The following is a 26752-nucleotide window of genomic DNA, read 5'->3' as shown; positions in this document are numbered from 1 at the left end:
GGGAGTAGGCAGGGTGCGAGAACTGTGATAAACACCTGAAGGAAAGCAATAGAGCTTGTAGTAATGAGCAACTGCTCGACCGGTAAGTACAACCATGAAATACAGAATCTGCACTATAAAATTCACAGCTTATATACTATGAATGAACACAGTCTTAAATAATTTGCCTCATCTATGGACATTTCATTATTTTTTATAGAATAATTGAAAAAGTGTATGTACCCGTTTTTTTTTCTCTGTTGATTTGTTTCCTTGAGCGTAACACTCAATTTAATATCCATAAGATTAGTTATTTCAGTCGTAACAAACAACTGCTCATGTTTCAGTTTATCCCGCTTGCCTAAATCTCCGTATGACTCAACAGACCCAAAATAGCTGGGTGACATGTTGGGTAAGACACAACATTAACCATATTTAATATTACTGCCTGTTTCTTTTTTAGCAGAACACCTTTTTTCTGCTTGTGCTATGATGGTAGTTGTAGGAAAATTTTGTCAGAATTTGTCAATCCAGTGTTATTCATCTGCCTTTCAGATCTTGCAGCGGAGAGATGCAACTACCCAGAGGGCGATACTGATAGTTAGGCAGCTATGCAATGACCTTTAAGCATTGTGCATGGGTCCTACACCTATTAATACTCTGGATGACCTACATCTTCATCGGCAGCTTTATCTCCCAGCATGCAGCTGCATCCCTCTATGATCAGTTTGAAAATTGGGTAACAACGGAATCACAAAAATTTAAGTCTTTATTTTTTCCATCATAAACTTTTTTTTAATACTATTTAAGTCCAGGGTTTAAAGATTACAAAATATAAATGAATAACAACCCTAAACTTATGTCTTATGTGATTGGTTAATCAATCTTATATAGATTAGCTTGACTTAAAGGGAACCTGTCGCATTGACAATGCAGACAAATCAGACATCAGGTTATAGAGCAGGAGAATCTGAACAGACTATATATACAGATATATTGTTTTGTGGAAAAAGTTCCAGGAGAGGTAAATCTCTGCTCACTCTGAGCTAACTAGTAAGTAGGTGGTGAGTGATTGACAGCTGTGTATCAGTGTGCTTGTTGACAGCCATCAATCACTGGGTAGACCTTCCCACCTGACCCAGAATAATCATAGATATAAAAGAATATGTTCTCCTGATATTAAAAAATAAACAAACTCTACTAAATATCAATCTGCTCAGTTGTTCCAGCTCCATGATAAGATAAAGATTGGACTCCATCATCAGACATCACACTTATAGGTTTTTATTGGTGGTGTGCTTCCAGCACAACATCATCGGGTCAGCTAAACTCAACTTTTAAACTGCTATATGTAATTTATGTGCAAACCCTAACTCTGTTGAATTTCTTGCATAAAATATCACCCCAGAGCATAAAATACCACAAGCATAAAATATGGCCCCTACCTACACTTTGCTCCTAGAATTATATGCAGTCCCAATACGGCCGATAATCGTTCCGTGGAATAGGGCCTTTACTCCTTTCCTTGAGTGGATTTTAAGTCCCTAATTATCCCTAAGTTGCTTATTTATTGTTTATTTATTCTCTATTGTTTTTATAGCATCATCACATCCTGCGACTATTAAACGGCACTTTTAACTGATTATTAGTGATGAGCAAGCGCTAAAATACTCAAAAGTATTTTTCAATTCTTGAATGCTTGATTGAGTGACAAACCCCATTAAAGTCAATGGAAGATTGGAGCATTTTCCAGAGCCCCTTCTCAGCAGAGGGGAGGATGTCTGGTCCACCTGAAAACCTCAGCAAGTGGTGGAAACACCACAAAAATGAAACGGAAACAGCAGGGGGAGCATTCAGGATTTATCTTAGACTCCCAGGCTTCTGTATTAGCTGTACAAGCAATATACTGTACCACTATCAGAGTGAGTAGACCATCTAACACTGGTATACTATACTGTTTGTCAGATGTTTTTATTTATTTCTGTCACACAGGGATATACCTAGTCCTAAGAAGCAATTTTGGGTAGTTGTGGATTAATTCCAGTACTCCTACTGTGTACTCCATAACACAAACTGTAGCACAGTATACAACTGCTTATACTAGCTATATACCAGTACCAGTATAGAATACCACTATGGGTATTCGTAAGCTACATAGTACTAATATATTATATGTAATATAGTTGTGTTTTTTTTTGTTTTTTTGTTTTTTTTTTGGGGGGGGGGGGCACACTGTGAGATTACTAGTCTCTTTGGGTTTGGGGTTTGTTAAATAGTTAAAAGTATTTAAACTAAGCTATACACTACTTCTGTCCTTGCTCCAGCAGCTCTCCCTCTCAGCTAGGAGAAGCAAGTGAATGATCAGGTGACCTGGATCTATATACACCCAGGTCACCTGATGTGGCTGGTCAATCACTGCTAGACAAGCAGTCAACATGGCTTTGGCATAGCAGGATGTGCCAGCCCCTTCCCTGCATGTTTATCAGCTGAATTAAGCCACCAAAACATGCAGGGAGAATACTTGCTATTTTGCACAAGTACTTGCAAGCACCCCAATGCTTAAGTGAATAGTATACTCGCTCATCTCTGCTGATTATCACTAAGGGGGACGTTTATTAATTAATTTTTTTTTTGTGCCGAACTTAAAAATGTCCCAGCAGCGGAAAAGCTCACAGGATTTATGTAGAGGCACAATGCCTCTACATAAACTCAGTGCACAATAGAGCCCCTCTGTGTGCACAAAGTGAGACCTGAGCTGGTGTAGGATTCACTGACATTTTCCCAGCGAAAAAAAGTTAAATGCGGCGCACGCAGAACAAGTGGCGCAGAGGGACCCGATGCAAAAAAAATATTCACAAAACCAGCATTTGCAAATATATTTATAAGCATTTGGGCCATCTGCGCCATTAAATGTTATTTTAGCCTTATAATAAATGCCCCCTAAGTATTTATAAAAGCTAAAATTGCAAATTTAAGGAATTATATTGGAGACTAATCTAATAATTGTCAACAATTGTCTCACAATCTAATATCCCACTTTCAGACATACACTAGAGTTAATTTTTATAGGAGGCCAACTAACTGGGTACCTGGAGGAAAACCACACACTCATAGGCATAATATACAGATATTGTTCTAGGTCAGATCTGAACCCAGGATTGCACTGTAAGACAACAATGCTATCCCCATGCTATGAATGAGCACTTTGGAGTAGTCGAACCATGACCCAGCTTGATAGAAGAAACCTCTTTGGAAGACTGAGTGCTACAGGTTGTACAGCAAGGAAGGTTCTGCCTTATATATGGAGCCGAAAGGCATTACTTGTATATAATAAATAATTGAGTTGTACTTTATACCGAGAAGCCTCCGTTCCTGAACATCCTGGGGTACCGGAGCTGTTGTTGTGTTACCTGTTGCGCTCGATCTTCCAAGGAGGTTTCGTCTATCGAGCTGGGTCGATACACCAGTGGTTTTCATCCTTGGTGGTCCTCTATGAGCTGCATCCGGTTCATTCATTCACACAAACGCTACATAGTGTTATGTCTAGGAGAGCACAACCTAACAAGGTGAGTGTGCTTCATTACCTCCAGACCTTGACCACTTGTGTGATTCCAGCTATACTTCACCAGAAAGCGCCCCTGCCTTTCCCTTTCTCTACATGAATGAACACTTAACATTGTGCATTATTTGCCATACAGAACTGCAAAATGGAAGCTGCGTCTCAAGAGTTCAGGCAATAAATGGTATCTAAAAGGAATTGCTGACCTCTGGTGGAGTAAAATCATAAATGCAATTGAGGGAGACAGTAAAACGGACTAAGAGATGCCAAGAGCTTGTGGGTATGTTCATATAGAAAGGATTTGCACTAGGCAAATCTTCTGTGGATTTCATAGATAATCAGAAATTGGTAGCCGAGGCTTGTTTTTTCTGCAGTGGACTGGCATGTGAATTTGATCAAATACTGAACTTTTTGGCCCAGATTTAGCAAAGGGTGTAAAATATCCACTAGTATATTTTACACCCTTTGATAAATCTCCTCTTTGTGCTATTATTCCGCATGCAATATTCCTGTAATACTAGTTAAGGAGAATAAATCTGTACCTGCTCAATGTTTTCCCGTTGTGCTCGATCTGCAGTCAACTTCTGAAAATTCCTCAATATATGTAATAATAGGTTATTGCACAGATTCTGCTCCTCCTGAACATTAGGGCTGAACGGAACACTAGAAATAAAATATAAAGGAATATTATTAATTATTATTATATACATGGTTTCATATTTTTTTGATATATAAAGCATAATACCTGAAGAAGCTTGGGCCAAGAACAATAGACAGATTTTCTAAGGTCATTTTGTTTATTTCGCTGTACGAGGCCACCCTAAGGAAGAATGCACATAGATAGTGGAGCATAAGGAAATGAGTCTGGCTGAGATCATCAATCAGATATTTCAGTTGCTTGTTGCATTCATCCTCATCTGACCTGTAATCTTTGGAGACAAGATGTAAATTTAGGAACATGTTATAGATTCTTGATTGTCCAAACATAGTAAGAAATGGTAAGAAATTAATTATGTGGTATACCCTAGGCTATGTTCACACAACTTACGTTTCCTATTTATCACAGCCGTTGTTGCCGATTTGCAACAATGGCCGTAATTATTATTAAAAAATTTATATTGTGCTGCCGTCTATGGAATGCCGTCCAGAGTGTATACACATAGGGGGAGATTTATAAAAGGGTGTAAAATTTAGACTGGTGCAAACTACCCACAGCAACCAATCACAGCTCAGCTTTAAGCAGTGCTGAAAGGAAAGCTGAGCTGTGATTGGTTGCTGTGGGCAGTTTGCACCAGTCTAAATTTTACACCCTTTGATAAATCGCCCCCATAGTATACAATCCGGCCAGGATCGCTAAGGGCCGCACAAAAAACTGACATGTGATATTCATTGAATAGCAGCCGCACAAGCCTGACAGGTCACACAATGGAGAGTGCGGCTTCGGCTCAATGTGTTCAATGGTGAATTGGGATGCGGACACACATGGATGTGCCCGCATCCCAATTCAGCACAAATGAAGATTATCCAGCCAGTACTGCAGTACCGGCCGGAATGATCTTCGCTAACACCGGTCGTTCAAGCAGGTGTTTCACGTAGTGTGAACCTGGCCTTAATGTGTACATGAAGAACCCACTTCTGTCCAGCAATACATTGCTTCTATCAGACATACTGGTTTGTTTATGTACATTCCTTTGCACTGGAACAGGGAGTTATAGAAGTGGTCACTTTTTAGCTGCTCACATGCCACCTTATAGTGGTAGTAGTGGAGAACAAAGTTAAGTTGCTATAATGTTTCAGTGTCTTATTGAGCACAGGTGTGGTGGAGTAGGCTTCTTCTAATATGGGGGCACAGTGACTTAAAGAGGTACTCCGGGCTAGGGTTATTTTCAGTGTATGGCCGGGGAGGGGATGGATTTAGAGGCCGCCGGTCACTTACCTCCCCGGTTCCAGTGCTGGGTGCCGGATCGCGCTGCCCCGTTATCCTGTCCCACAGCCACTTCCTGGTCTGAGCTGCGGCTTGAGACGTGACGTCTTAAGGCAGCTCAGCCATTCAGCGCCAAGGCGGTACCCCGCTACGACCGCTGAATGGCTGAGCTTAGACCAGGAAGTGGCAGCGGGACGGGAGAACAGGGCGGTGCGATCCGGGACCTGGCGCTGGAACCAGGGAGGTAAGTGACCTATGAATATGACCAGTGTCACTTTATTCATGAATAACTTCGGGATGCTTTTACCTATCCAGACGATTCTGAGATTGTTTTCTCATGACATATTGTACTTTACATTTCTGGTAAAATGGAGTCGATACTTATAACAAATCTTTATGAAAAACAGAAAGAAAAAAAGAAAAATTGTGAAAAAAATGCATTTTTCCAACTTTGAAACCTTTCTGCTTATACAGAAAATGGTTATGCCACATAAATTATATATTAAATAGCATTAGCAACATGTCTACTTTATGTTGGTAGCTTTTATTAAACTATATTTCATTTTTTTTAGACAATAGAAAGCTTAAAACATTAGCAGCAATTTTCCAAATTTTCAGTAAAATTTCAAAATCAGATATTTTTAGGGACCTGTTCAGGTTTAAAGTGTATTTGAGGGGACTGTATGTTAGAAAGCCCAACAAAGCACCCCATTTCAGAAACTGCACCCCCCAAACTCTGCAAAAGCACATCCAGAAAGTTTTTTAACCCTTTAGGGGAGTCACAGAAATAAAAGCTAAGTGTGTAAGAAATTTGAAAATTTTTATTTTCTGTGCAGAGATTTTATTGTAATCCAATATCTTTGATAATTATAAACCTATTAGCAGAGAAATGCACCCCAATATTGATTGCCCCGTTTCTGCAGTTTATAGAAATACCCCATATGTGGCCCTATTGCGATATTTGACACAACCACAAGCCTCAGATATAAGGGAGCGCCTAGTGAATTTCAACGCCTCCGTTATATTTGGTCATTTTTGACTGTACCACTTCAGGTTGGCAGAGGCTCTGGGGTGCCAAAACCTAAAAAACACCCCTAAAGGGACACCATTTAGAAAACTACACCCCTCAAGGAATGTAACAAGGGGTGCGGTGAGGATCTGGACCCCACAGGTGCTTCACAGATTTTCAGAACAATGTGGTGTAAAAAAGGAAAAATTAAATTTTTTACACTAAAATGTTGTTCTAGCATTCATTTTTCATTTTTACAAGGGGATAAAAGAAAAAAAAACACCAAACGTGTAGCGCAGTTTCTCCCGAGTACAGAAATACCCCACATGTGGACATAAAGTGCCAAGCGGGCGCAGGACGGGCCTCCAAAGGGAAGGAGCGCCAATTGGCTTTTGGAAGCTGTATTTTACTGGAATGGATTTCAAGGGCCATGTCGCATTTACAGAGCCCTCGTGCTGCCAAAACACTGGAAACCCCCCACAAGTGACCCCATTCTGGAAACTACACCCCTCAAGGAATCTAACAAGTGGTGCAATGAGGATATGGACCCCACTGGTGATGGGCACAAATGTGGAACAATGTGACGTGAAAGTGAAAATTTTCATTTTTTCACTTTCACAGCACAAATGTGCCCATCATCAAGGGGTCCATATCCTCACTGCACCCCTTGTTAGATTCCTTGAGGGGTGTAGTTTCCAGAATGGGGTCACTTGTGGGGGGTTTCCAGTGTTTTGGCAGCACGAGGGCTCTGTAAATGCGACATGGCGTTCATCATCCATTCTGGCCAAATCCAACCACCAAAATACAAATGGCGCTCCTTACCTTCGGAGGCTTGCCCTGCACCCACATGGCCCTTATGTCCACATGTGGGGTATTTACGGACTTGGGGGAAATTGCTCTACAAATTATGTGTGTTTTTTCTCTTTTAACCTCTTGTGAAAATGAAAAATTTAAGGCTAAACCAACATTATAGTGTAAAAAATTTAATATTTTATTTTTACGCCATATTGTTCCACATTTGTGCCCATCACCAGTGGGGTCCATATGCTTACTACACCCCTTGTTACATTCCCTGATGGGTGTAGTTTCCATAATGGGGTCACTTGTGGGGGGGTTCAACTGTCTTGGCAACACAGGGGCCTTTTAAATGCAACATGGCCCCTCGAAATCTATTCCAGCCAAATCCAGCCTCCAAAAGCCAAATGGCGCTCCTTCCTTTTGGAGGCTTACCCAGCACCCGCATGGTGCTTTATGTCCACATGTGGGGTATTTCCGTACTCAGGTGAAATTGCTCTACACATTTAGTGTTTTTTTTTTATTTTTTAGCCCCTTGTGAAAATGAAAAAATCAAGACAAGATCAATAATTTAGTGTAAAAATTAAACATTTTTTACACTAAATGTTAGTCTAGCCTTGATTTTTTTCCTTTTCCACAAGGGGTTAAAAAAGAAATTGAACACAAAACGTGTAGGGTAATTTCCCCTGAGTACCAAAATACCCCACATGTGGACATATTGTGCCATATGGGCACAGGGCAAGCCACCAAAGGGACAGAGCGCCATTTAGAGGCTGGAATGGAGGATGGAGGCCATGTCGCAATTAAAAAGCTCCTGTGCTGCCAGGACAGTAGAAACCCCCCACAAGTGACCCCATTCTGGAAACTACACCCTATAAGGAATCCAACAAGGGGGTACAGTGAGCATATGGACCCCACTGGTGACGGGCACATATGTGGAACATGTACCGTGAAAATAAAAAATACTATTTTTTCATTTTCACGCCACAAATGTGCCCGTCACCAGGGGGCCATATCCCCGCTGCCCCCCTCGTTAGATTCCTTATGGGGTGTAGTTTCCAGAATGGGGTCACTTGTAGGGGGTTTCTACTGTCCTGGCCGCACAGAGGCTTTGTAATTGCATCATGGCATCCTCTACTGGGAATGGCGGCCATACCTATTTAGCTGGGGAAAAGGGACAATTCTAATTTATTTGGGGGTATTAGGCCAATTATTAGTTTATAAGGTTGAAAATCAACCTGTGTTGATCCAGAGGAAGGCAAAAAAAAACCTCGTAAGGCAGACGACAGTAGCCTCATCACAGGGGAAAAATTCCTTCCCGACTCCATAATGGCGATCAGAATAATCCCTGGATCAACGTGACCCCTGAAATAGGAATAAGGGACAGAATTTAGAAAATGTAGAACCCCAATGACGTGTGGTACGCCTTGAAGCGATCCTGTATGCAGAGGCCGGGGTGATCAGTACAGGTGTCACACTGGAAAATGGTGTCCTTCCTGATCCCCCTGTTACGCCACACTCTGCACTTCTTCTGGGGTCTCCTGTTTTCCAGTGTGGGGGACGTCACCTGGAAAATGTTGTCCTGGTGCGATACGGGGTCCTTCATATCCAGAAGCGCTGGGTCCGCTCCATGGCTGCTAAATATTAGGGCGCTATTACTACTTCTGATATGTTCGGATCGTGCCGCAAGCTACAGCAGCTCGGGCAGCGAGGGACCAGAAGAGGGGGTGCTGGTATAAAAGTTATCCCCGTACAGGTGGTAACCTTTATCCAGCAGTGGGAAGATCAGTTCCCAAACGATCTCCCCACTAACTCCGAGGATGGGGGGGCATCTGGGGCCCGGATTCGGGTGTCCCTTCCTTCATACACTGTAATGGTACCTGCACACTGCGGAATGGAGAAGGATAACCCTTTGTGCATTCCGCAGCTGGCACCCGCCGGCGGACTGATGGAGGCGCGCGTCTCCTCTCGTGTCACACTCCATTCTATGCACGGGCGGATTCCGTTGTCCGTCCAAAGAATGAACACGTTCATTCTTTGGACAGAGGGCGGAATCCGCCCGTGCATAGAATGGAATCTATGACACGGGCGGAGACGCGCGCCTCCATCAGTCCGCCGGCGGGTGCCAGCTGCGGAATGCACAAAGGGCTATCCTTCGCCATTCCGCAGTGTGCACGTACCCTAAATCTGTAAGTGTACCCTGAGGTACTCTCACAGAGTTTGTAGAATTTCATGCCATACCGTGATCTCTTATTGGGATGGTTCTGGCGGAAAAGACGTGTCTGGGGGGCAGCGTACGCTACGCTACCCTCAGACACGTCACTGGATGATGAGGACGATGACTATGAATGGAGGAACGAAGGATCCCCCCATTCATCCTCACTGGCTGTTTCGGTGTCGGAGGCAATAATAGCGTATCCCTATGACGCCGAAAACACCCTGCGGGCCATCATACAGGGATTGGTATATGGGGTATGTAGTGGTGTAGTGGTGTAGTGTAAAACTCTATTCCATGTAGTGTGGTGTAGTGTAGTGTTTTTTATGTGTTTTTTTGACAGTAAGAAAAAATATCCCTACGCCAAGAAAGGAGCTGCTGATAAATGCCGCACTTATGTGCGGCACTTATCAGCAGACAGTGGCAGTAGGATATAGGGGGGGGGGGGGAAACGCCCATACGCCAAAATGGAGGAGTTGCTGATCAGAGGCGCACTTATGTTCACTGATCAGCCGCTAGGGGGCAGTAGAGCGACGCTGCCGGAGATTGCCGAGACCCGCCGAACCCGAGGACCCGAGCGTTTCCGAAGATTTCTGACGCTGGGCGACCGAACCCGGAAGTGAAGCGAAGAAGACACGAGGACGGCGCGGACCGCAGATCTTCGCTCCGGACACCCAGATCAGGTGAGTATGGTACACCTGCACCACACACCACTGCTACCTAGCTAAGGGGTGCAGAACCCGGCAAAACTGTGTTTTTACAGTATGATCGCCGTGATGGGCCGGCCGGTACTGGCCGGCCTAACACGGCGCTCGTGGGGGTGGCATCGGTGCCATCTTTGGTGGGGACACTTATGGCGATTGGTGCTATCTCGGACAGCACCAATCGCCATTCCTTACCGGGTCACCGGGTCACCGATGACCCGGAAAGCTGAATTTAGCTGCTATAGGCTGATCTGTATTGATCAGCATATAGCAGCGATCGTCGGCACGGGAGGGGTTAATCACCCTCCGTGCCAACGAGCAGAGATGGCCTGCTATACATTATAGCAGGCCATCTTCCCCGGCCGCTGTGTGTGAACACACAGCGATCGGGGAAACATCGGGCGTAAGTATACGCCCGTTTGCGTTAAAGCCCACCCTGCGGGGGGGCGTATACTTACGCCCGATGTCGTTAAGGGGTTAAAGATTCGCTACAACGATCAATCGTTAGTAAATACTAGCGATTTTGTAGCAAACGATTTTGAGGTTATTACATTCACCGATTACTGTAATGAACGATCATTTCTACATTGTTATATGGATCGCTAATCATTCCTCAGGACAACCCACACAACATGTTTTATCTGCAAATGACTTGATGGAAAACAAAAATGAACGGTTTTTAGTTCATCGTTTGAACTAATCGCACAATTCTGATTGTTATGGCGAATTTTTAAATCATAATCGCCCCATGTTAATGGGCCTTAAGGGCCCTATTGCATGGGATAATTAATATGCGAAAAATCATAATATTCTTTGAATTTAAGCGATAATCTTTACATGTGTATACAGGCAAAAAATGTTTGATCTCATCTTTTAATCCCTTAATGATGGATGACGTACATTTATGCAATCTCGTCGCTAGGGGAGTTCAGAGGGTGGGCCCCGCCACGACCTTGTTCTGAACTACCATGATCCTGACTGCTACCTGCAGCCTAGGACCGTGGCTATCAACAGCTGCATTTAAAAGTCTTCCATGGACCTTTCCCTGGTGTCAAGGGGGGGGGGGGGTTGCTATCATGGAGGGGGGGATCCCTTCATCTTGCTGGCCCAGTGTCGGAATGACGCTAATCCCGACTCGGTATTCTATTAATGTGATCTGCAGCGGACCAGACCAATAGAGCCCCAATGTAATGGATCGGTGCTGGATTTAGTATACTACACTTATCTCTAGGAAAGATCAGTGTAGTTATATTAGAAGTATTCCAGGGGGACTTCTAATTACTGTATAAGTTTAAAAAAATTGTTTTTATTATAAAAAAAACCCTCCCCTAATAAAAGTCTGAATCACCCCCTTTTCCAATTTTATAAATAAAAATAAATAAACATGTTTGGTATGGCCGCAAGTTTTCCCACAAAACTAATTTATGGCATTGATTTCATGTACTTTGACTGTTCAGGAGCTTGTGCAGCCCTTCATCCACACATCACCATCATTCTCTATTGTTGTCTACAAAAAACAGCATGCCTGGTTTTGTCCCAATTGATTACTACAGAGACAAATAAAAAGCTACTGCTATACTATATGACACCAACAATCGGGACAAATCTATATACCATATATATTTTTAATGGGAGAACATTTTACGTCTTTTGTCTCTCCTCACCTCTGTAAACAATGATGAAAGAAGACTGAGCGGATTCAGGGATAACACCATCGGGGAGCTCCTTTAAACAAAGTTTTAGAAGACTTGCTACAGTATCTACATCACTTTCTTGTGTTAAATCCACCGACTCCCCACCATCATACTTTGCTTTTAGAGCTATTACTTTCTTCAATGAACCAGAGACTCGAAACAGTCCTTTGTGTTCCAGACCTGAAAGAAAAATGTCCTTTTAATCATAAATATCCAAATGGTGCCTTGTAAATGCTGCTGGTTCCTGCCAAATAACTAAAGTGTCCTTCAAAAAGATAAAGGATCGCCAAGCATAAAAACTAAGCATGATCTGGAGTTGACACTTTTTCCTTAAAGGGGTAGTCCACCCAAAAAAATTTTCTTTCAAATCAACTAGTGCAATGAAGTGCCAGAGATTTGTAATTCACTTCTATTAAAAAATCTTAAGTCTTCCAGTACTTATCAGCTGCTGTGTGTCCAGCAGGAAGTGGTGTTTTCTTTCCTGTCTGACAGAGTGCTCTCTGTTGCCTCCTTTGTCCATGTCAGGAACTGTCCAGAGCAGTAGCAAATCCCCATAGAAAACCTCTCCTGCTCTCCAGACTGGAAATAATACAACTTCCTGTTGGGCATACAGCAGCTGATAAGTACTGGAAGGCTTGAGATTTTTTAATAGAAGTAAATTACAAATCTCTGGCACTTATGGCAGCAGTTGATTTGAAAGAAATTTTTTTTGGTTGAACTACCCCTTTAAAGACTTTGGGGGAGATTTATCAAACATGGTGTAAAGTGAAACTGGCTCAGTTACTCCTAGCAACCAATCAGCTTCCACCTTTCATTTTCCAAAGAGTCTTTATGAAAAGTGGGATCTGATTGGTTTCTAGGGACAACTGAGCCAGTTTCACTTGACCCCATGTTTGATAAATCTCCCCCTTTGTATCTGTCTCCCCTGACCGTCTGCTAAAAAGGGGACAGTGCTGCATAGATATCAATAAAAGCATTACCTGTTGTCCGTGTCTGTATTTTTATTTTCATTAAAAAATGCCGCTTTTTCAGGTCATGGATAATGTCAAGGAGGTGGGGCCTTTTGTTCCCTGAGCTCTAGTGCTGCTCTACCTGACTGTTTTGTATGCCTACCTCTTAGCATAACAAAAATGTATATTCTGGGAGTAGTGGTGCACGTAGAGGGGAACGCATAGTCATTCACAAAAATCTCAGAGTTTCTAGCATTTTTTAGAAGCCACATAAAAACAAAAACAGGACACGTTTCATCTCAGTGCCTAAGGCTGGGTTCACACCGCGTTTTTGCAATCCGTTTACCGTATCTGCTTTTAATTTCTTTTAAGGGTCAGAAAAGCGTAGTTAACACTACTTTTGTGTCTGTTATAAGAAATACATCTGTTTTGATCGTTTTTTTTTTATAATGGAAGTCAATGGAGAAACAGATCCAAACGGATGACACACAATTGCATCAGTTTTTGCATCAGTTTTTTAAACGGATTGCAACAACGAGTGAACTAAGTTTAACAAAGTCATACTGCACTAACCATTCATAGGAGGCAACAGAAACATTATGTATACATACTGAAGTTAACCACTGTGAGGTGTATAGTATAAGGAAAAACAACAAAAAGACTCTAACCTGCTGTTATGTTCCCACAGCACATGGAACACTGAGAATGAAGGTCATCTTGCCTTCATCCTCAGCGCCACTTTTGCCAAATGTTCAGTTTTACTAATATGTAAATTAGTCAGTTTGGGCACTGGGGTGGGGGGGGGGGGGGGAGACTATCACCCATAGTGTACCAGTCAACCCTGCTGACCCGCTTCTCCTCATGAATATTCACTGCAGAGCGCCCCCTCAGTATTCAGGGCTGTAGGACTATGCTGCTCTTTTTAGGCTTATGCTCCCAGTCCCATGATGATGTATCAAGCGAAAGCCATATTAGATGAGCACATGGGCAGGGGAACATTATTTTTATATTCCTTCACTTACAACTTTCACTGTGCATCTTATCTTCTTAACTTACCAAAGGTGGACAGATACTCCACAACCTCCTTTATTAGTAATGGAACTTCACCTTCTTCTCCAAGAGCTGTATGTGTGGTGGACGTCTTCTGCTCCACTTGGTCTGGTGTAATCTTATTGGTAATATTTCTAACTTGCACGGCAGAAAGAGATTGCTGGGATAAAGAGCACAACATAGATAAAGCACAAGTAAAACCTTTTACCTTTAACCTCTTTTTACGCTGGCTTTACATCACATCACATCCCATTTTTCATAGCACTGTAATATGTAGAGTAATATGTTGAGCTGTGGGAGTTCATAATACTACAGAAAACCATGAAAGGGTCAGTAATACCACAGAAAACCATGAAAATCCTAGTCAACCCCTAAGGGGCGGATTAACTTTACCATAGGCCCCGTGCTGTTGACCAAGCTTGTGGTCCCCCACCCCACTGTAACTATGGCAGTACTAGCATGGTGTTCATAGTACAGGATAGATAATGTTATGATGCCCTGATTTGTGCAAAATTGCGGTAAAAAAGTAGAGTTTTTTTTGGCGAATCATGGCAGAACTGTAGCAAGGTGACAGGAGCTCAGGGCCCCGGGCTACTGCCTGTAAAAGACCTATTATGATCCGCTACTGCAACCCCTAATGTACAGCACCCTTCTACAACAAGGTAGACATACCTTACTTATTTACTTTGACTAATGTTTAGTACAAATTTTCAGTGTGTGAACATTTCCTAAAGAGGTTTTCTAGGGAAAAAAAAACTGTTAATCGGTTACCAATAGTTGATGGACAGGGTTCCAACACCCGCCACCCTCCTCTTTGGCATGCACACTACACTGCGAATGGAGTATAAAACAGTTAATCAGGGTAGCGTCAGCGATGGCACTGCATTACTGCAGCCTCAGCCCCTGTTGAAGTCATTGAGCCAAGGCTGTCGTAACCCAGTGCTGTTGCTACGTTAAAGTGGAACTCCAGGTAGAGGTTAAAAAAAAAGAAGAAACTTCTGCAGAAGCGTATAGCATTATTACCAGTCTATACCAGTTTTGAAATTACAAAAAATCTATTTGTTTGGGGGGGGGGGGTTGTTCTGTATTGTATTTCTGTCCTTCCTGGTTGAGCAGTTCCCAGAATGCAATGCTTTCCCTCAGCTTATCATCACAGTCCCCGACCCATCACAATCAGTAAAATTAGTGCAGCACCTGCTTCTGGCCATTTAGAGATCTTTCAGGGGATTGGGGGATCCAGCCAAGCCCCCTTTGACATCACGCCCTGCCCCCTGTCTGCATCATCAGCCTGTCCTCAGCAAACACACACAATGTGAGACAGAGGCATGGAAGATTTGTCTCCTAAGATGGGAGAGCAGCAGGAGCAGGAGACAATGTCAATTAACACAGATGCCATTTTTTTCACTTCCTGGATTTCTATCAGCTACCAGTGTGGCAGAACTGCACAGATACAGTAATACATTGTATAGACACATCTATATAACTTTTAATGTATTTTTTATAGAAAACAAGTTTTTCTTATCCGGAGTTCCCCTTTAAGTATGAGCCAACTGCTTCCAGCCACATTACCAGTGATTTGGAATATACATCTATTAAACATTTCAAGTCTTTTAGTACTTATCAGCTGCTGTATGTCCTGCAGAAAGGGGTGTATTCTAGTATGTCTAGTCTGGAGAGCAAGAGAGGTTTTCTATGGGGGCTTACTACTGCTCTCGAGAGGTCCTGTTAAGGACAGAGGTGGCATCAGAGAGCACCAGAAGAACTACCCCTTTACGGTGCCTTCACACATATCGGATCCGCAGCGGATTTCACACTGCGAGTTTGCAGCGAAATCCGCTGCGGATCCTGGTATAGTGAAGTTCTATGGGGTCACATTACCTGCTCGGTGCTGCGGCTGCATGAGGCTCCTGGCTCCCCTCGCTCCTCATCAGTGCTTCCGTGCACTGATTGGCTGATGAGGAGCGAGGGGAGCCGGGAGCCTCACACAGCCGCAGCACCGAGCAGGTAAAGTATGCTCCGGGCCGGGGCTGCAGGCTGCGGGTGGCTAGGGGTTAAAGGGGCCGGGTCACATATCAGGTATGTGACCCCATAGAACTTCACTATACCAGGATCCGCAGCGGATTTTGTTGCAAACTCGCAGCGTGAAATCCGCTGCGGATCTGGTACATGTGAAGGCACCCTCAAGCTTTATTCACTTCAATTGAACTGAGTTGCAAAACCCCACGCAAACTGAAAACAAGAGTGGTGCTCTCTCTAGTCATGTTTTTTTAATGCTGGATAACCCTTTTAAATCATCATCTGCAAGTTTCTCCAAAATTAGAAAGTGTTGTACAAAAATCGATATTGATGTCACAGTTCTTACATAATGACAGCTATTGAGTGTACCTCAATTTCACGTGCACAAAAGTTCATGTTGCAAGAAAGTGTGACCTGCAACTAGTAGTGGATTATAATAGGTCCGTTTCAGGTGGCAGCTCCTGGGGGGCCCATGGCCACCCAAAAAGACTTATACTTTCAGTGGTGTACTGTCTCTTGGTTACACTTCTGGCATGATTTGCAAAAAATCGCAGCTTTTTTTTTAACTGCACTTTTGCACAAATCAGGGCATCATGACATTATCTATCCTGTACTATGAACACCACGCTAGTGCTGCCATAGTTACAGTGGGGTGGGGGGGCCAAAGCTTGGTCAACAGCCCGGGGCCTATGGTAAAGTTAATCTGCCCCTGCCTGCAACCCAGAGGGAATCACACTCCAACCATCAGGCTACAACACTGGTTATGTGCCCGGCTCCTAGAGTGATGTTTGTTCTTCAACTACTAGAGTATGGCTTGGCGCATAAGAGTTTGGTTTATACGTAAGTGTATTGTCAACTACACCCCATACTACAGTATTAAAATACATAGTATATTACAATATATTATTCACTGTTAAGTACTGCCAATATCATGTGGCTGTAAGAATAATACAGCTCATATAGAAAACTTAGTGCCACTGCTTTCTCATTGAAGTCAATAGGTAAAACTGCCCCAGACATGTAGCAATGCTAAAACACCTGAACCATAGCGTGCGCTATTCATCACATATACAGAAACATGTAGTATGACATCAACATAAAGGTAACTATAGCACAGGAAAGAATATATACAGAAAGTTACTACTTACACATCCTGAAATGGATACACCTGATCCCATAGCGAGAATAAGATGTCGGAGATGGACCACTTTTCTATATAAGCTTTAGATATTTCCATAACCTTTCCTATGGCCTTACATTCCAAGTGCAATATGTCTTCATTAATATATCACAAGTAAAACAAAAGTATAAAAAAATACTTGTTTGTTGTGCTCGGGAATTTCTGGCAAACACTTGTTGCTACTGCGAGTCACATGACCACGGCTCAATCAGCGGCAGAACAATGGCCCTTGTCTCCATGGTGCTGACAAAGTGACACAGACACCTCAGACCAGGTGCAGCTCTGCGCTTGCTTTACTTCTTCTCCTGTTCTGTAGCCATCAAATATAACAAAGCCTTTATACCATAATCTGGTGCAAAAAAAAAAAACTGTGTTTACTTAAAACTGTGTTTACTTAAAAACTTACATTTCTAGGTCATGTTTATTCTATGGAAAGAAGGGACAAAGAAAAGAGAAAACAGGGGCGCCTCCTGGTGTAATATAGTAGGGTAAGGGAGCTCACCAATAATGAAAAAGGAAGAGGCTCACCTCATTGAGTTGTGCTATATTCTAGGCACAACTCTATACAGCGTGTTTTTGAATTGAAGACCGCTGCTCCGGCCGGAGAACCCCATGCCAGGGGTGGAACAAAGAACAGAATGTGAGCCAAAGGAGGATCACTGGACCTATCGGACTCCGGTACAGCAAGCGGGCGCAGGTCTCCAAGAGAAAACAACCAGCAAGTGGTCACATAAGACCAAGAGAGGGAATCCGCAATGCAGAAGGGTTTGATTTTATTTATTACAACGCGTTTCGGACCTCCATTTGCTAGGGGGCCTTTTTCAAGTGATACAATAATAATAAAACAACCACATTTAAACAATACAACCAGGTGGACTCCTTATTCCGTCAGAGGCTAGGTTATGGTGCGGGGGGAGGAGGTGAACTGTAACACAATAATAATAATAATGCCAAATTATTATTATTCCAGCTATCTGACTATGTCTCCACAATTTAGATGTTAAAGTGAATGTACCATCAGCAATGGCGGATTATAATGTGGGCGGTTTGGGCAGCCTGCTCTTACTGTCCCCCGGCTGATGCACGGCTGACGGAGGTGTCCCTTCCTGTCCCCGGCAGCGTGCGCATCAGAGAGCTCCCCGTGCGCCTGTGGCTGTGACTTCCGGTGCACGGGAAGCTCTGTGATGCGCGCGCTGCCGCGGACAGGAAGGGACACCTCCGGCAGCTGCGCAACAGCCGGGGGACAGACGGAGCCTGCAGGACAGGAGAGGATCGACGGGGGAACGGGTTGTAAGGTGAGTTTTTTTTTTGTTTTGTTTTGTTTTTTTAAATCTGCCTGCACGGAGGGGGCGGGGGGAAAGAGGGGGACCATCTATGAGAGGGGGACCATCTATACGGGGGGGGGGAAAGAGGGGGACCATCTATAAGGGGGAGAAGAGGGGGACCATCTATAAGGGTGGGGGGAGAGGGGGACCATCTATACGAGGGGTGGGAAAGAGGGGGACCATCTATAAGGAGGGGGGGGAGAGGGGGACCATCTATAAGAGGGGGGGGGGAAGAGGGGGACCATCTATAGGGGGGGGGAGAGGGGGACCATCTATAAGGGGGGAAGAGTGGGACCATCTATAAGGGGGGGGGGGAGAGGGGGACCATCTATAAGGGGGGGGGAAGAGGGGGACCATCTATAAGAGGGGGGGAAAGAGGGGGACCATCTATAAGAGGGGGGAGAAGAGGGGGACCATCTATAAGAGGGGGGGGGAGGGGGACCATCTATACGAGGGGGGGGAAAGAAGGGGACCATCTATAAGGGGGGGAAGAGGGGGACCATCTATAAGGGGGGGGAAGAGGGGGACCATCTGTAAGAGGGGGGGAAAGAGGGGGACCATCTATAAGAGGGGGGGAGAGGGGGACCATCTATACGAGGGGGGGAAAGAGGGGGACCATCTATAAGAGGGGGGGAGAGGGGGACCGTCTATACAAGGGGGGGAAGAGGGGGACCATCTATAAGAGGGGGGGAAAGAGGGGGACCATCTATAAGAGGGGGGGAAAGAGGGGGGACCATCTATAAGAGGGGGGGGAAAGAGGGGGACCATCTATACGAGGGGGGGAGAGGGACCATCTATACGAGGGGGGGGGGAAAGAGGGGGAACATCTTTAAGGAGGGAAGAGGGGGAACATCTATAAAAGGGGGGAAAGAGGGGGACCATCTATAAAGGGGGGGAGAGGGGGACCGTCTATAAGGGGGGGGGGGAAGAGGGGGACCATCTATAAGAGGGGGGGGGGAGAGGGGGACCATCTATAAGAGGGGGGGGGAAAGGGGGACCATCTATAAGGGGGGGGAAGAGGGGGACCATCTATAAGAGGGGGGGGGAAAGAGGGGGACCATCTATAAGGGGGGGAAGAGGGGGACCATCTATAAGGAGGGAAGAGGGGGACCATCTCCTATAGATCAGCACCCTCCTCTCCTGACATCCTCTGTGCTGCTGGGACGCTGCGACCTCCCCTATAAGATCAGCCCCCTCGTCTCCTGACATCCTCTGTGCTGCTGTGACCCTCCCCAATTAGATCAGCGCCCTCCTCTCCTGACATCCTCTGTGCTGCTCGGACCTCTCCTATAGATCAGCACCCTCCTCTCCTGACATCCTCTGTGCTGCTGGGACGCTGCTACCTCCCCTATAAGATCAGCCCCCTCGTCTCCTGACATCCTCTGTGCTGCTGTGACCCTCCCCTATTAGATCAGCGCCCTCCTCTCCTGACATCCTCTGTGCTGCTCGGACCTCTCCTATAGGATTAGCACCCTCCTCTCCTGACATCCTCTGTGCTGCTGTGACCTCTCCTATAGGATTAGCACCCTCCTCTCCTGACATCCTCTGTGCTGCTGTGACCTTCCCTATAAGATCAGCACCCTCCACTCCTGACATCCTCTGTGCTGCTGTGACCCTGCGACCTCCCCTATAGGATCAGCTCCCTCCTCTCCTGAAACCAGGTGGCAGTATGTTTATTGGGGGCAGTGGAGGTGGGGTGGACAATGCTTACTGGGAGCAGCAAGGGACCAAACATTATGTTTATTGGGGCCAGCAGGGAGGGGAGGCAGGCAGTGTTTATTGGGGACAGCGTGGGGGGGGGGGCAGTAGCGGAGTATAATGTGGGCGGATTGACCTGAGGGGGGAAGCCAGCTTGACAATGAGTCTAAAAATTATTAGCATCTTCTCCAGGCCACAGGGGAGGTATAGTTGAGCTCTAGAATGAATCACACTTAAAGGGGTTGTTCAACTATAATTTAAAAAAAAAAATAGCTGGTGTTCACTCGTTCACTTGGGGATATATGGGGAGGAGGTCCTATTAAGAACTGGGACCAGGTAAAAAGAGAATATAATATTCCCAATTCAATGTGGCTCCAGTATGGGAGGTTAAAAACTGCACTTGAGGCGGATATTAGAGGGGCAAAGGTAGAAAATGGAGGTCAGGATTGGCTGATAAATAAAGTAAGAGATCAACAAATAAAAAAGAAAGAAATATCAACAGTTTATAAATATCTCGGCCTGGAGAAAAAGATAGAGTTTAGCTCCCAAAGGAAATGGGAGGAGGAGTAAGGAGAAAATCAAAAACTAGATTGGTCAGTGATATTTAAGAACATAAGAAGAGTGTCAAAGGCAGGGAATCATAGGTTAATTCAGTACAACATTGTGCATCGTTTGTATTATACCCCGTTGTTTCTTTGTAAAATTGGGAAATATACTCATGATAAGTGTCCTAGATGCGGGGAGGATAGAACGGATTTTATTCATTTACTATGGTCCTGCAGTGAGCTGTTTAATTTCTGGTCTCTGGGTGTCCAGAACTGCCTAATGTGATGATAAGAGAAGTGGAGTGCTACGGGGACGGCGGTGAGAGGGCCGTAAATCAAGGCACTCGATTGGTAATTAAACAGAAGCTGGTGTAGGGATGGGATGTTGGAAGTGGAGGAGCCCAACCATCCGGGAGGGGCTGCTGCCCATTATATATGGGCGGTGGGGCCTTTTGGACTGGTGGGGCCAGTTGCTCATGGGACCTGGGGGACTGGGTTCGTGGGCAGCTGGGCTGACTGAAATATGGCTTGAACTTCCTGGTGAAGCCCTTGATAGGGGTATAACTGGTGGAGGAAAAGAGCTAGAAGAGCGGATGAGGTTAACAGGCTGAAATGGTAAATGTGGTAAACGCGCATAGAGTATCTTTTTTTTTTTATTATTATTTGTTTGTTTATGTATTTCTGTTTGTAAAATTGTTGCATTGGGTGGGGATGGGTTTGGCCCCGGCCGTCCCGGTTCTTCGCTGCTCGGCGCTGGGGGGGGGGGGGGGGGGCGCGGCTGATCGACTACCTGGGGGTATGAATGAAATATAAGTAGCAGCGTAGAATATAGAGGGTGGAGGGTAGGATATAGATGATAGGAGAAGATATAGTAAAAGAACGGCGCCCTGCAGGTTTAACCTAACAGGAAAATAGTGATATTTCGGGGGGAAAGGGGGGGGGGGAGGGGGCAAGGGGGGAATGGGGTTGGAGTTTGCTTATGGAAATGATGATTGAAATAAGCTGATAATTTGTTAATCTTGATAATATAATAAAAATTGAAAGAATTAAAAAAAAAAACTATAATTAAAAAAAAAATTGCTGGTGTTGTGTCTAAGGATTCTCTAAATATGCCTGCTAAGTTTCGCTGTGATCTTTTTTGTAGCTGCTGGGGAGCTGTTCCCTACCATCCATGTTCTCTTTACTTCCTATTTCATGTTGTGTTTGCCTGTGAGGTCTAAAACTACTGATGGCAACATTCCTTGTGTCCAAGGCAGCCCCCTTAGTAACGCCCACTGCTGCTAAGCCAGCCCCCTCAGTAACACCCACTGCTGCTAAGCCAGCCCCCTCAGTAACACCCACTGCTGCTAAGCCAGCCCCCTCAGTAACACCCACTGCTGCTAAGGCAGCCCCCTCAGTAACGCCCACTGCTGCTAAGCCAGTCCCCTCAGTAATGCCCACTGCTGCTAATACAACCCCCTCAGTAACACCCACTGCTGCTAAGCCAGCCCCCTCAGTAAAACCACTGCTGCTAAGCCAGTCCCCTCAGTAACACTCACTGTTGCTAAGCCAGCCCCCTCAGTAACGCCCACTGCTGCTAAGACAGCCCGCTCAATAATGCCCACTGCTGCTAAGCCAGCCCCCTCAGTAACGCCCACTTCTGCTAAGCCAGCCCCCTCAGTAATGCCCACTGCTGCTAAGCCAGCCCCTCTCAGTAACGCCACTGCTGCTAAGACAGCCCACTCAGTAATGCCCACTGCTGCTAAACCAGCCCCATCAGTAACGACCACTTCTGCTAAGCCAGCCTCCTCAGTAATGCCCACTGCTGCTAAGACAGCTCCCTCAGTAACACCCATTGCTGCTTAGACAGCCCACTCCCCACTTCGATGAGGCCAATAAGATCAGCCCAGGATATCACATCACACAACCCAACAGACACCCCACAGTTCCTCCTGCCTCAGCCTGCAAAGGGAATGTAATCACACAGTGACCCACCCCTAGTGGGAGGAAACCCTAGCGGCTCTATGATAGGGTTCCATTGATTCTAATGGAGTCACGTCATGAAGGGGCTGAGGTTTCTTCCCACTAAGGGTGGGTCAGCCCACCTCCAGTGCTTCAGCCTGGGCCTGGTGGTACAGTCACTTTAAGATATAGGGTGGAGGCAGATGTTCTCCTGAATAGGAAGCACCACCTTGCACATTTTCTTGAATTGAAAAATCTATGGCTTATATTAGAGGGAGGCTTCTCCTCCCCACATAAGCTACTACCCATACATAAACTGGCACATCCAGTGTGGTCAGCAGTGAAAAGACTACTAAAATATAAGGATGTAATGCTGGAGACACCAATTTGGCACAACTTACACCGACTGCAGTTTTCTACCCTGACAGAAACCCAAGAAAAAGTCCTGCCACGTAACTAAGCGGTGCAATCAAAAACGAATCCAAAAACAAACAAAAAAAAATTCCACAAACATAAAGAAATCTAACAAATTCCTTTTATTTCAACATTATTCAAAAAGATAAAAGTTAGCAGGCTTTTTGTTCTTTTATAACAATTGCAAGAGGAAATTTGATCTTTCCAGGGGATCCTTCTTTAGCGTATGTTCACACTAAGTAAATTAGGCGGAATTACACTGTCTCTGTGTGCCATAGCCCATAGACAGTTTAGACAAATGGACATTTTCAGTCTGTTCAGGCCAGTTTTGGTTTAATAGGAGATTTTTACAGGTATTTCTCATTCAGATTTATGGGGTATTAAAACTCATCTGGACTGAGTCCTAGAGGGAAGAAGTCACATTGTAGAAAGACCTTCAGTCCCAGATGTGAATATTTACTGACCATTCTATAGGATAGTAAAACTTATAGACAGGAAAATGGTGTTGATCAGCTCACCTTGTAATATCAACATCAGCCTCCTAGGAGGGGGCATGGACTCTGGCGAGGGCTAGGAGCTTGGGAGGTATACAAACCAAATGTAGAAAATCCAGCATTCTAGTGCAGTGTCCCAGAACAGCCCTTCTTATGCTCACACTTTCATTATAAACAGTTCTGTTCTGGAAAGCTATGGTCCACTGCAAACTGCGTGTATTGTGTCCCCCTTCTCAGTATTTAAGTCTGCCATTTCAGTCATTTATTGCATGTGAATTCAGTTATCAGTGTCAAAAGGTATTATGTCGCCTCCTAGTGTTCAAGGATGGTACTCCTCATGTATATTCCTCTGTATATGCCTAATGGTGTGATGATGCAATGGCTGGATGTCACGTGACTGTGCCCTGCTTCCATGGTAACACCAATGGTCATCGAGCTTTTGGCTGGGGTTACCATGTGACTTCCTGTGCTACCTCAGTCTATTCCCTACCATCAAGGGGATAGGTTGTGTTAGCCCTCTCTCCCTGCTAAGAGAGAGGCCTGCGTTGTGCTCTGCTGCTCCAGTCCACTGGCTGTGTTCCTGTCTCAAGTCTCAAGATTCTCATCTGGGTGTCGATTCTTCAGTCATTCTTCAGTTCCTCTCATCATCATCTTCTCAATTCATCAACAGCAAGTATTCAATTCAAGTCTCATTCCACCCAGCATCTCTGCTTCAGTATCACTACTACTCCCATTATTCAGCACGCTAATCTCACAGCCTATTGCAGCATCACCCATTATTCTGCTTTATTCAAGATTGCCTTATTCCCGGTTGCATCCGGAGACGACTGTTACTACTAGTTACCACCGTTACAATAAATACACAACTACCGTTGTTTCTGAACCTTGGCATTGGTGTGATCATTGGTGCCCTGACTAAGGACAACGAAGAATCGCATGCCCAGTATTCCCGCATGGTCAGGAGCCCAGCTTCCAGCTGTAGCACCCTCGTGCCTAAACCGTGACCACTACTTCCTACAGCTGCCCCCATTCCTGCACCCATCCAACATCTGTATAGCGGAGTGGCCCCTAGGGGCCAGGGCATCGCATTTGGCGTCACGAACAGGATATCGTTTACATTGTGTGCCCCAAGACTGTGCCGCAACCCCAAAGAGACTTTGTCATATCACCATGGGGGTAATCGAGGCGCTCAGGGCCCTAGACTGTACACAAGATGGCCGCTGTCTTCTCCAATTTCTAACTGCGCCATACCCCGGAGAGGAGGGGGTTAATTGCCATGCTGCCCAAGCGCGGGAATCGCCCGGCGCCATAGACTTTGCATTGACTGCTCCTGATTGGCTGCCTGCGCCAGATGACGTCACTGTTGCCGGGCAGACTGCTGGGCCGGAACTTCAGCCTCTGCGCTCCGCCTCCTCCCAGGTCCTCAAGACCACGCCAGTGCGCAACAAGATGGCGTCCTGCAAGGAGTGCACCCTTGCTATTGCTGTACTCGTGCTACCGGAGCCTCCCGTCTCTTCGCCAGCGTTCGATCCAGCATGCCTACTGGCTCCGCTGCCCTCGGATAGTGACAGCAGCTGGGGATCCGTCCGGTCCGAAGACGGGGATTAAAGCCGGGCCTCCACTCCAAGCTCCCCTGACAGAGGTGAGGAGACTTCTTCTGGACTCAGCGGTGCCTCCAGCCCCGAGCATTCCGGCTCCTCCCGCTATACGTTCTCTACCGGACCATCGCTCTCCTCTGAGGACGACCGGATTCTGGACGAGTCTTCACCGGTGCCTCCAGATCCTGATCCCGGGGGTAAGACTTTCCTTAAGGGCCCAATATCTCCGAGCCTATGGCGGCCAATGGGTATTCGGCCGGGAGCCCAAAGTAATGCAGCTAGTGGAGGATATACAGCGGGCTCTCTCTCTCTCTCCACCCGCCACTAAAGCTGCACCCGCTATGGCTACTACTGCGCCTGCAGCCTCCACTATTGCCTGTCAGTCTGCATCAGCTACTACTGCCAGCGATGCTTTCTCTGCCAAAGCCGGCCTAGTGCTGGAACCACCACCATCAGTGCCCTATCCTGATTATGCCCCACTCTGGGGTCATCCATATATCCCCTACCTGGAGTCTAATGCCGCATCCGAGCGGCTCTTCATCCGCAAATTGGAAAGACCCAGGCCAGGTGCAGCTCCTTTGGAGAGGAGAGGAGAAGGGGGACTGTCACAAAATTTGACAAGCAGCGGGGCTATGGTCTGGTGATGGACTCATACACCGGACTGCTGGTGCTGGTCAACAGGCGTGCAGTGATGCGAGATTACCAGCCAGCCTACCTCAACAACCTTACTCCTGGAGAGGTCATTGAGTACACCCTGATAGGGTCCCCAAAAGGTCCATGGGCTGCAGCAGTTACCCGGTCTAAAAATCCAATACAACGGCCTTTCCTACCAACTCCATCAGAGAACTGGGAAGAAGATTGGCAGGATTTCAAACCTCTGGGCTCTATCACTGCTGCTTCCAAGGCCCCAGGTTCAGCCACCACCACTGCTCACTCCACTGCTCCTGCTGCTGTGGCTAAAGCCGCCTGCTCGACCACCTCAGTAACATACCACGTGGCTCCCATCATTTCCCCCATCACCACAGTGACCCCTAGCGTTGTGGTCACCACTGCATCCAGCGATGCTTCTGCTCCTGGTCCTCCACGCTTCTATTATCCATGGGAGAAGAAGAAGCAAAGGAAGGAGAAGGAGCCTAATGAGGTTCCTCCTGCATCTTCGCAATAATCCGCTACAGAGACCAAAGTCCTTAACTGTTCCTGTTCTGTTGTTGTTTGCTGTGTGAAGTTCCTGCAACGTTCAAGGTTCGTGCCTGGTCCTCCTGACCAAGTCCCTGTACTAACCAGCTATGTGCTGATGGACACTCCCTGACCAAACTGTTCTTCAGTGCCTGTCCCAGAGCCTTTACATGGACAATGTTCTATGTTGCCTAAAGAGACTCTACCACACAGAGACACTTATCCATTCCTTCCTAAAGCATTTTCCAGAGTATGTGATTGTCAGAGGTTTATTATTGCACTTCAGTATTGTACTTCAGCATTGCACTTCAGTAGTCAAAAGTCTATTTTCATGTCAGAGTCATATATATATTTTCCTACCTCTGAGTAAGCAGACAAGTCATTTAGATGGTCTCAGAGTAAAGTGTTTCTTTAGAAGGAGTATTTCTTCTCGCGGTGTATGTTTTCATGTCAGAGTCAGACAGTTTCCTCCTCCTCTGAGTAAAG

General features: G+C 45.6%; 1 protein-coding gene across 5 annotated transcripts in view; it reads right to left on the bottom strand.

Annotated features, from left to right (window-relative positions):
* FAM13C (family with sequence similarity 13 member C) overlaps positions 1-26752 on the bottom strand; it is a 304323-nt gene that overhangs the window by 253824 nt on the left and 23747 nt on the right. For 3 of the 5 annotated variants that reach the window (XM_069980304.1, XM_069980307.1, XM_069980306.1), the window contains exons 1-5: positions 17044-17125; positions 13886-14039; positions 11850-12059; positions 4284-4467; positions 4081-4201 (exon numbers count right to left, since the gene is read on the bottom strand). In XM_069980304.1, coding sequence (XP_069836405.1) covers positions 4081-4201; positions 4284-4467; positions 11850-12059; positions 13886-14039; positions 17044-17073 — 699 coding nt within the window. In that variant the 5' untranslated portion in view covers positions 17074-17125. Of the gene's footprint in view, positions 1-4080; positions 4202-4283; positions 4468-11849; positions 12060-13885; positions 14040-17043; positions 17126-26752 lie in introns of those variants that run through there. The other 2 variants (XM_069980305.1, XM_069980308.1) reach the window with 2 other exon arrangements.

This window comes from Dendropsophus ebraccatus, chromosome 8 (assembly GCF_027789765.1).
Source record: "Dendropsophus ebraccatus isolate aDenEbr1 chromosome 8, aDenEbr1.pat, whole genome shotgun sequence".
Lineage (NCBI taxonomy): Eukaryota > Metazoa > Chordata > Amphibia > Anura > Hylidae > Dendropsophus > Dendropsophus ebraccatus.
The sequence above is the reverse complement of the archived record's forward strand: the minus strand, read 5'-3'. Positions and strand labels throughout refer to the sequence as shown.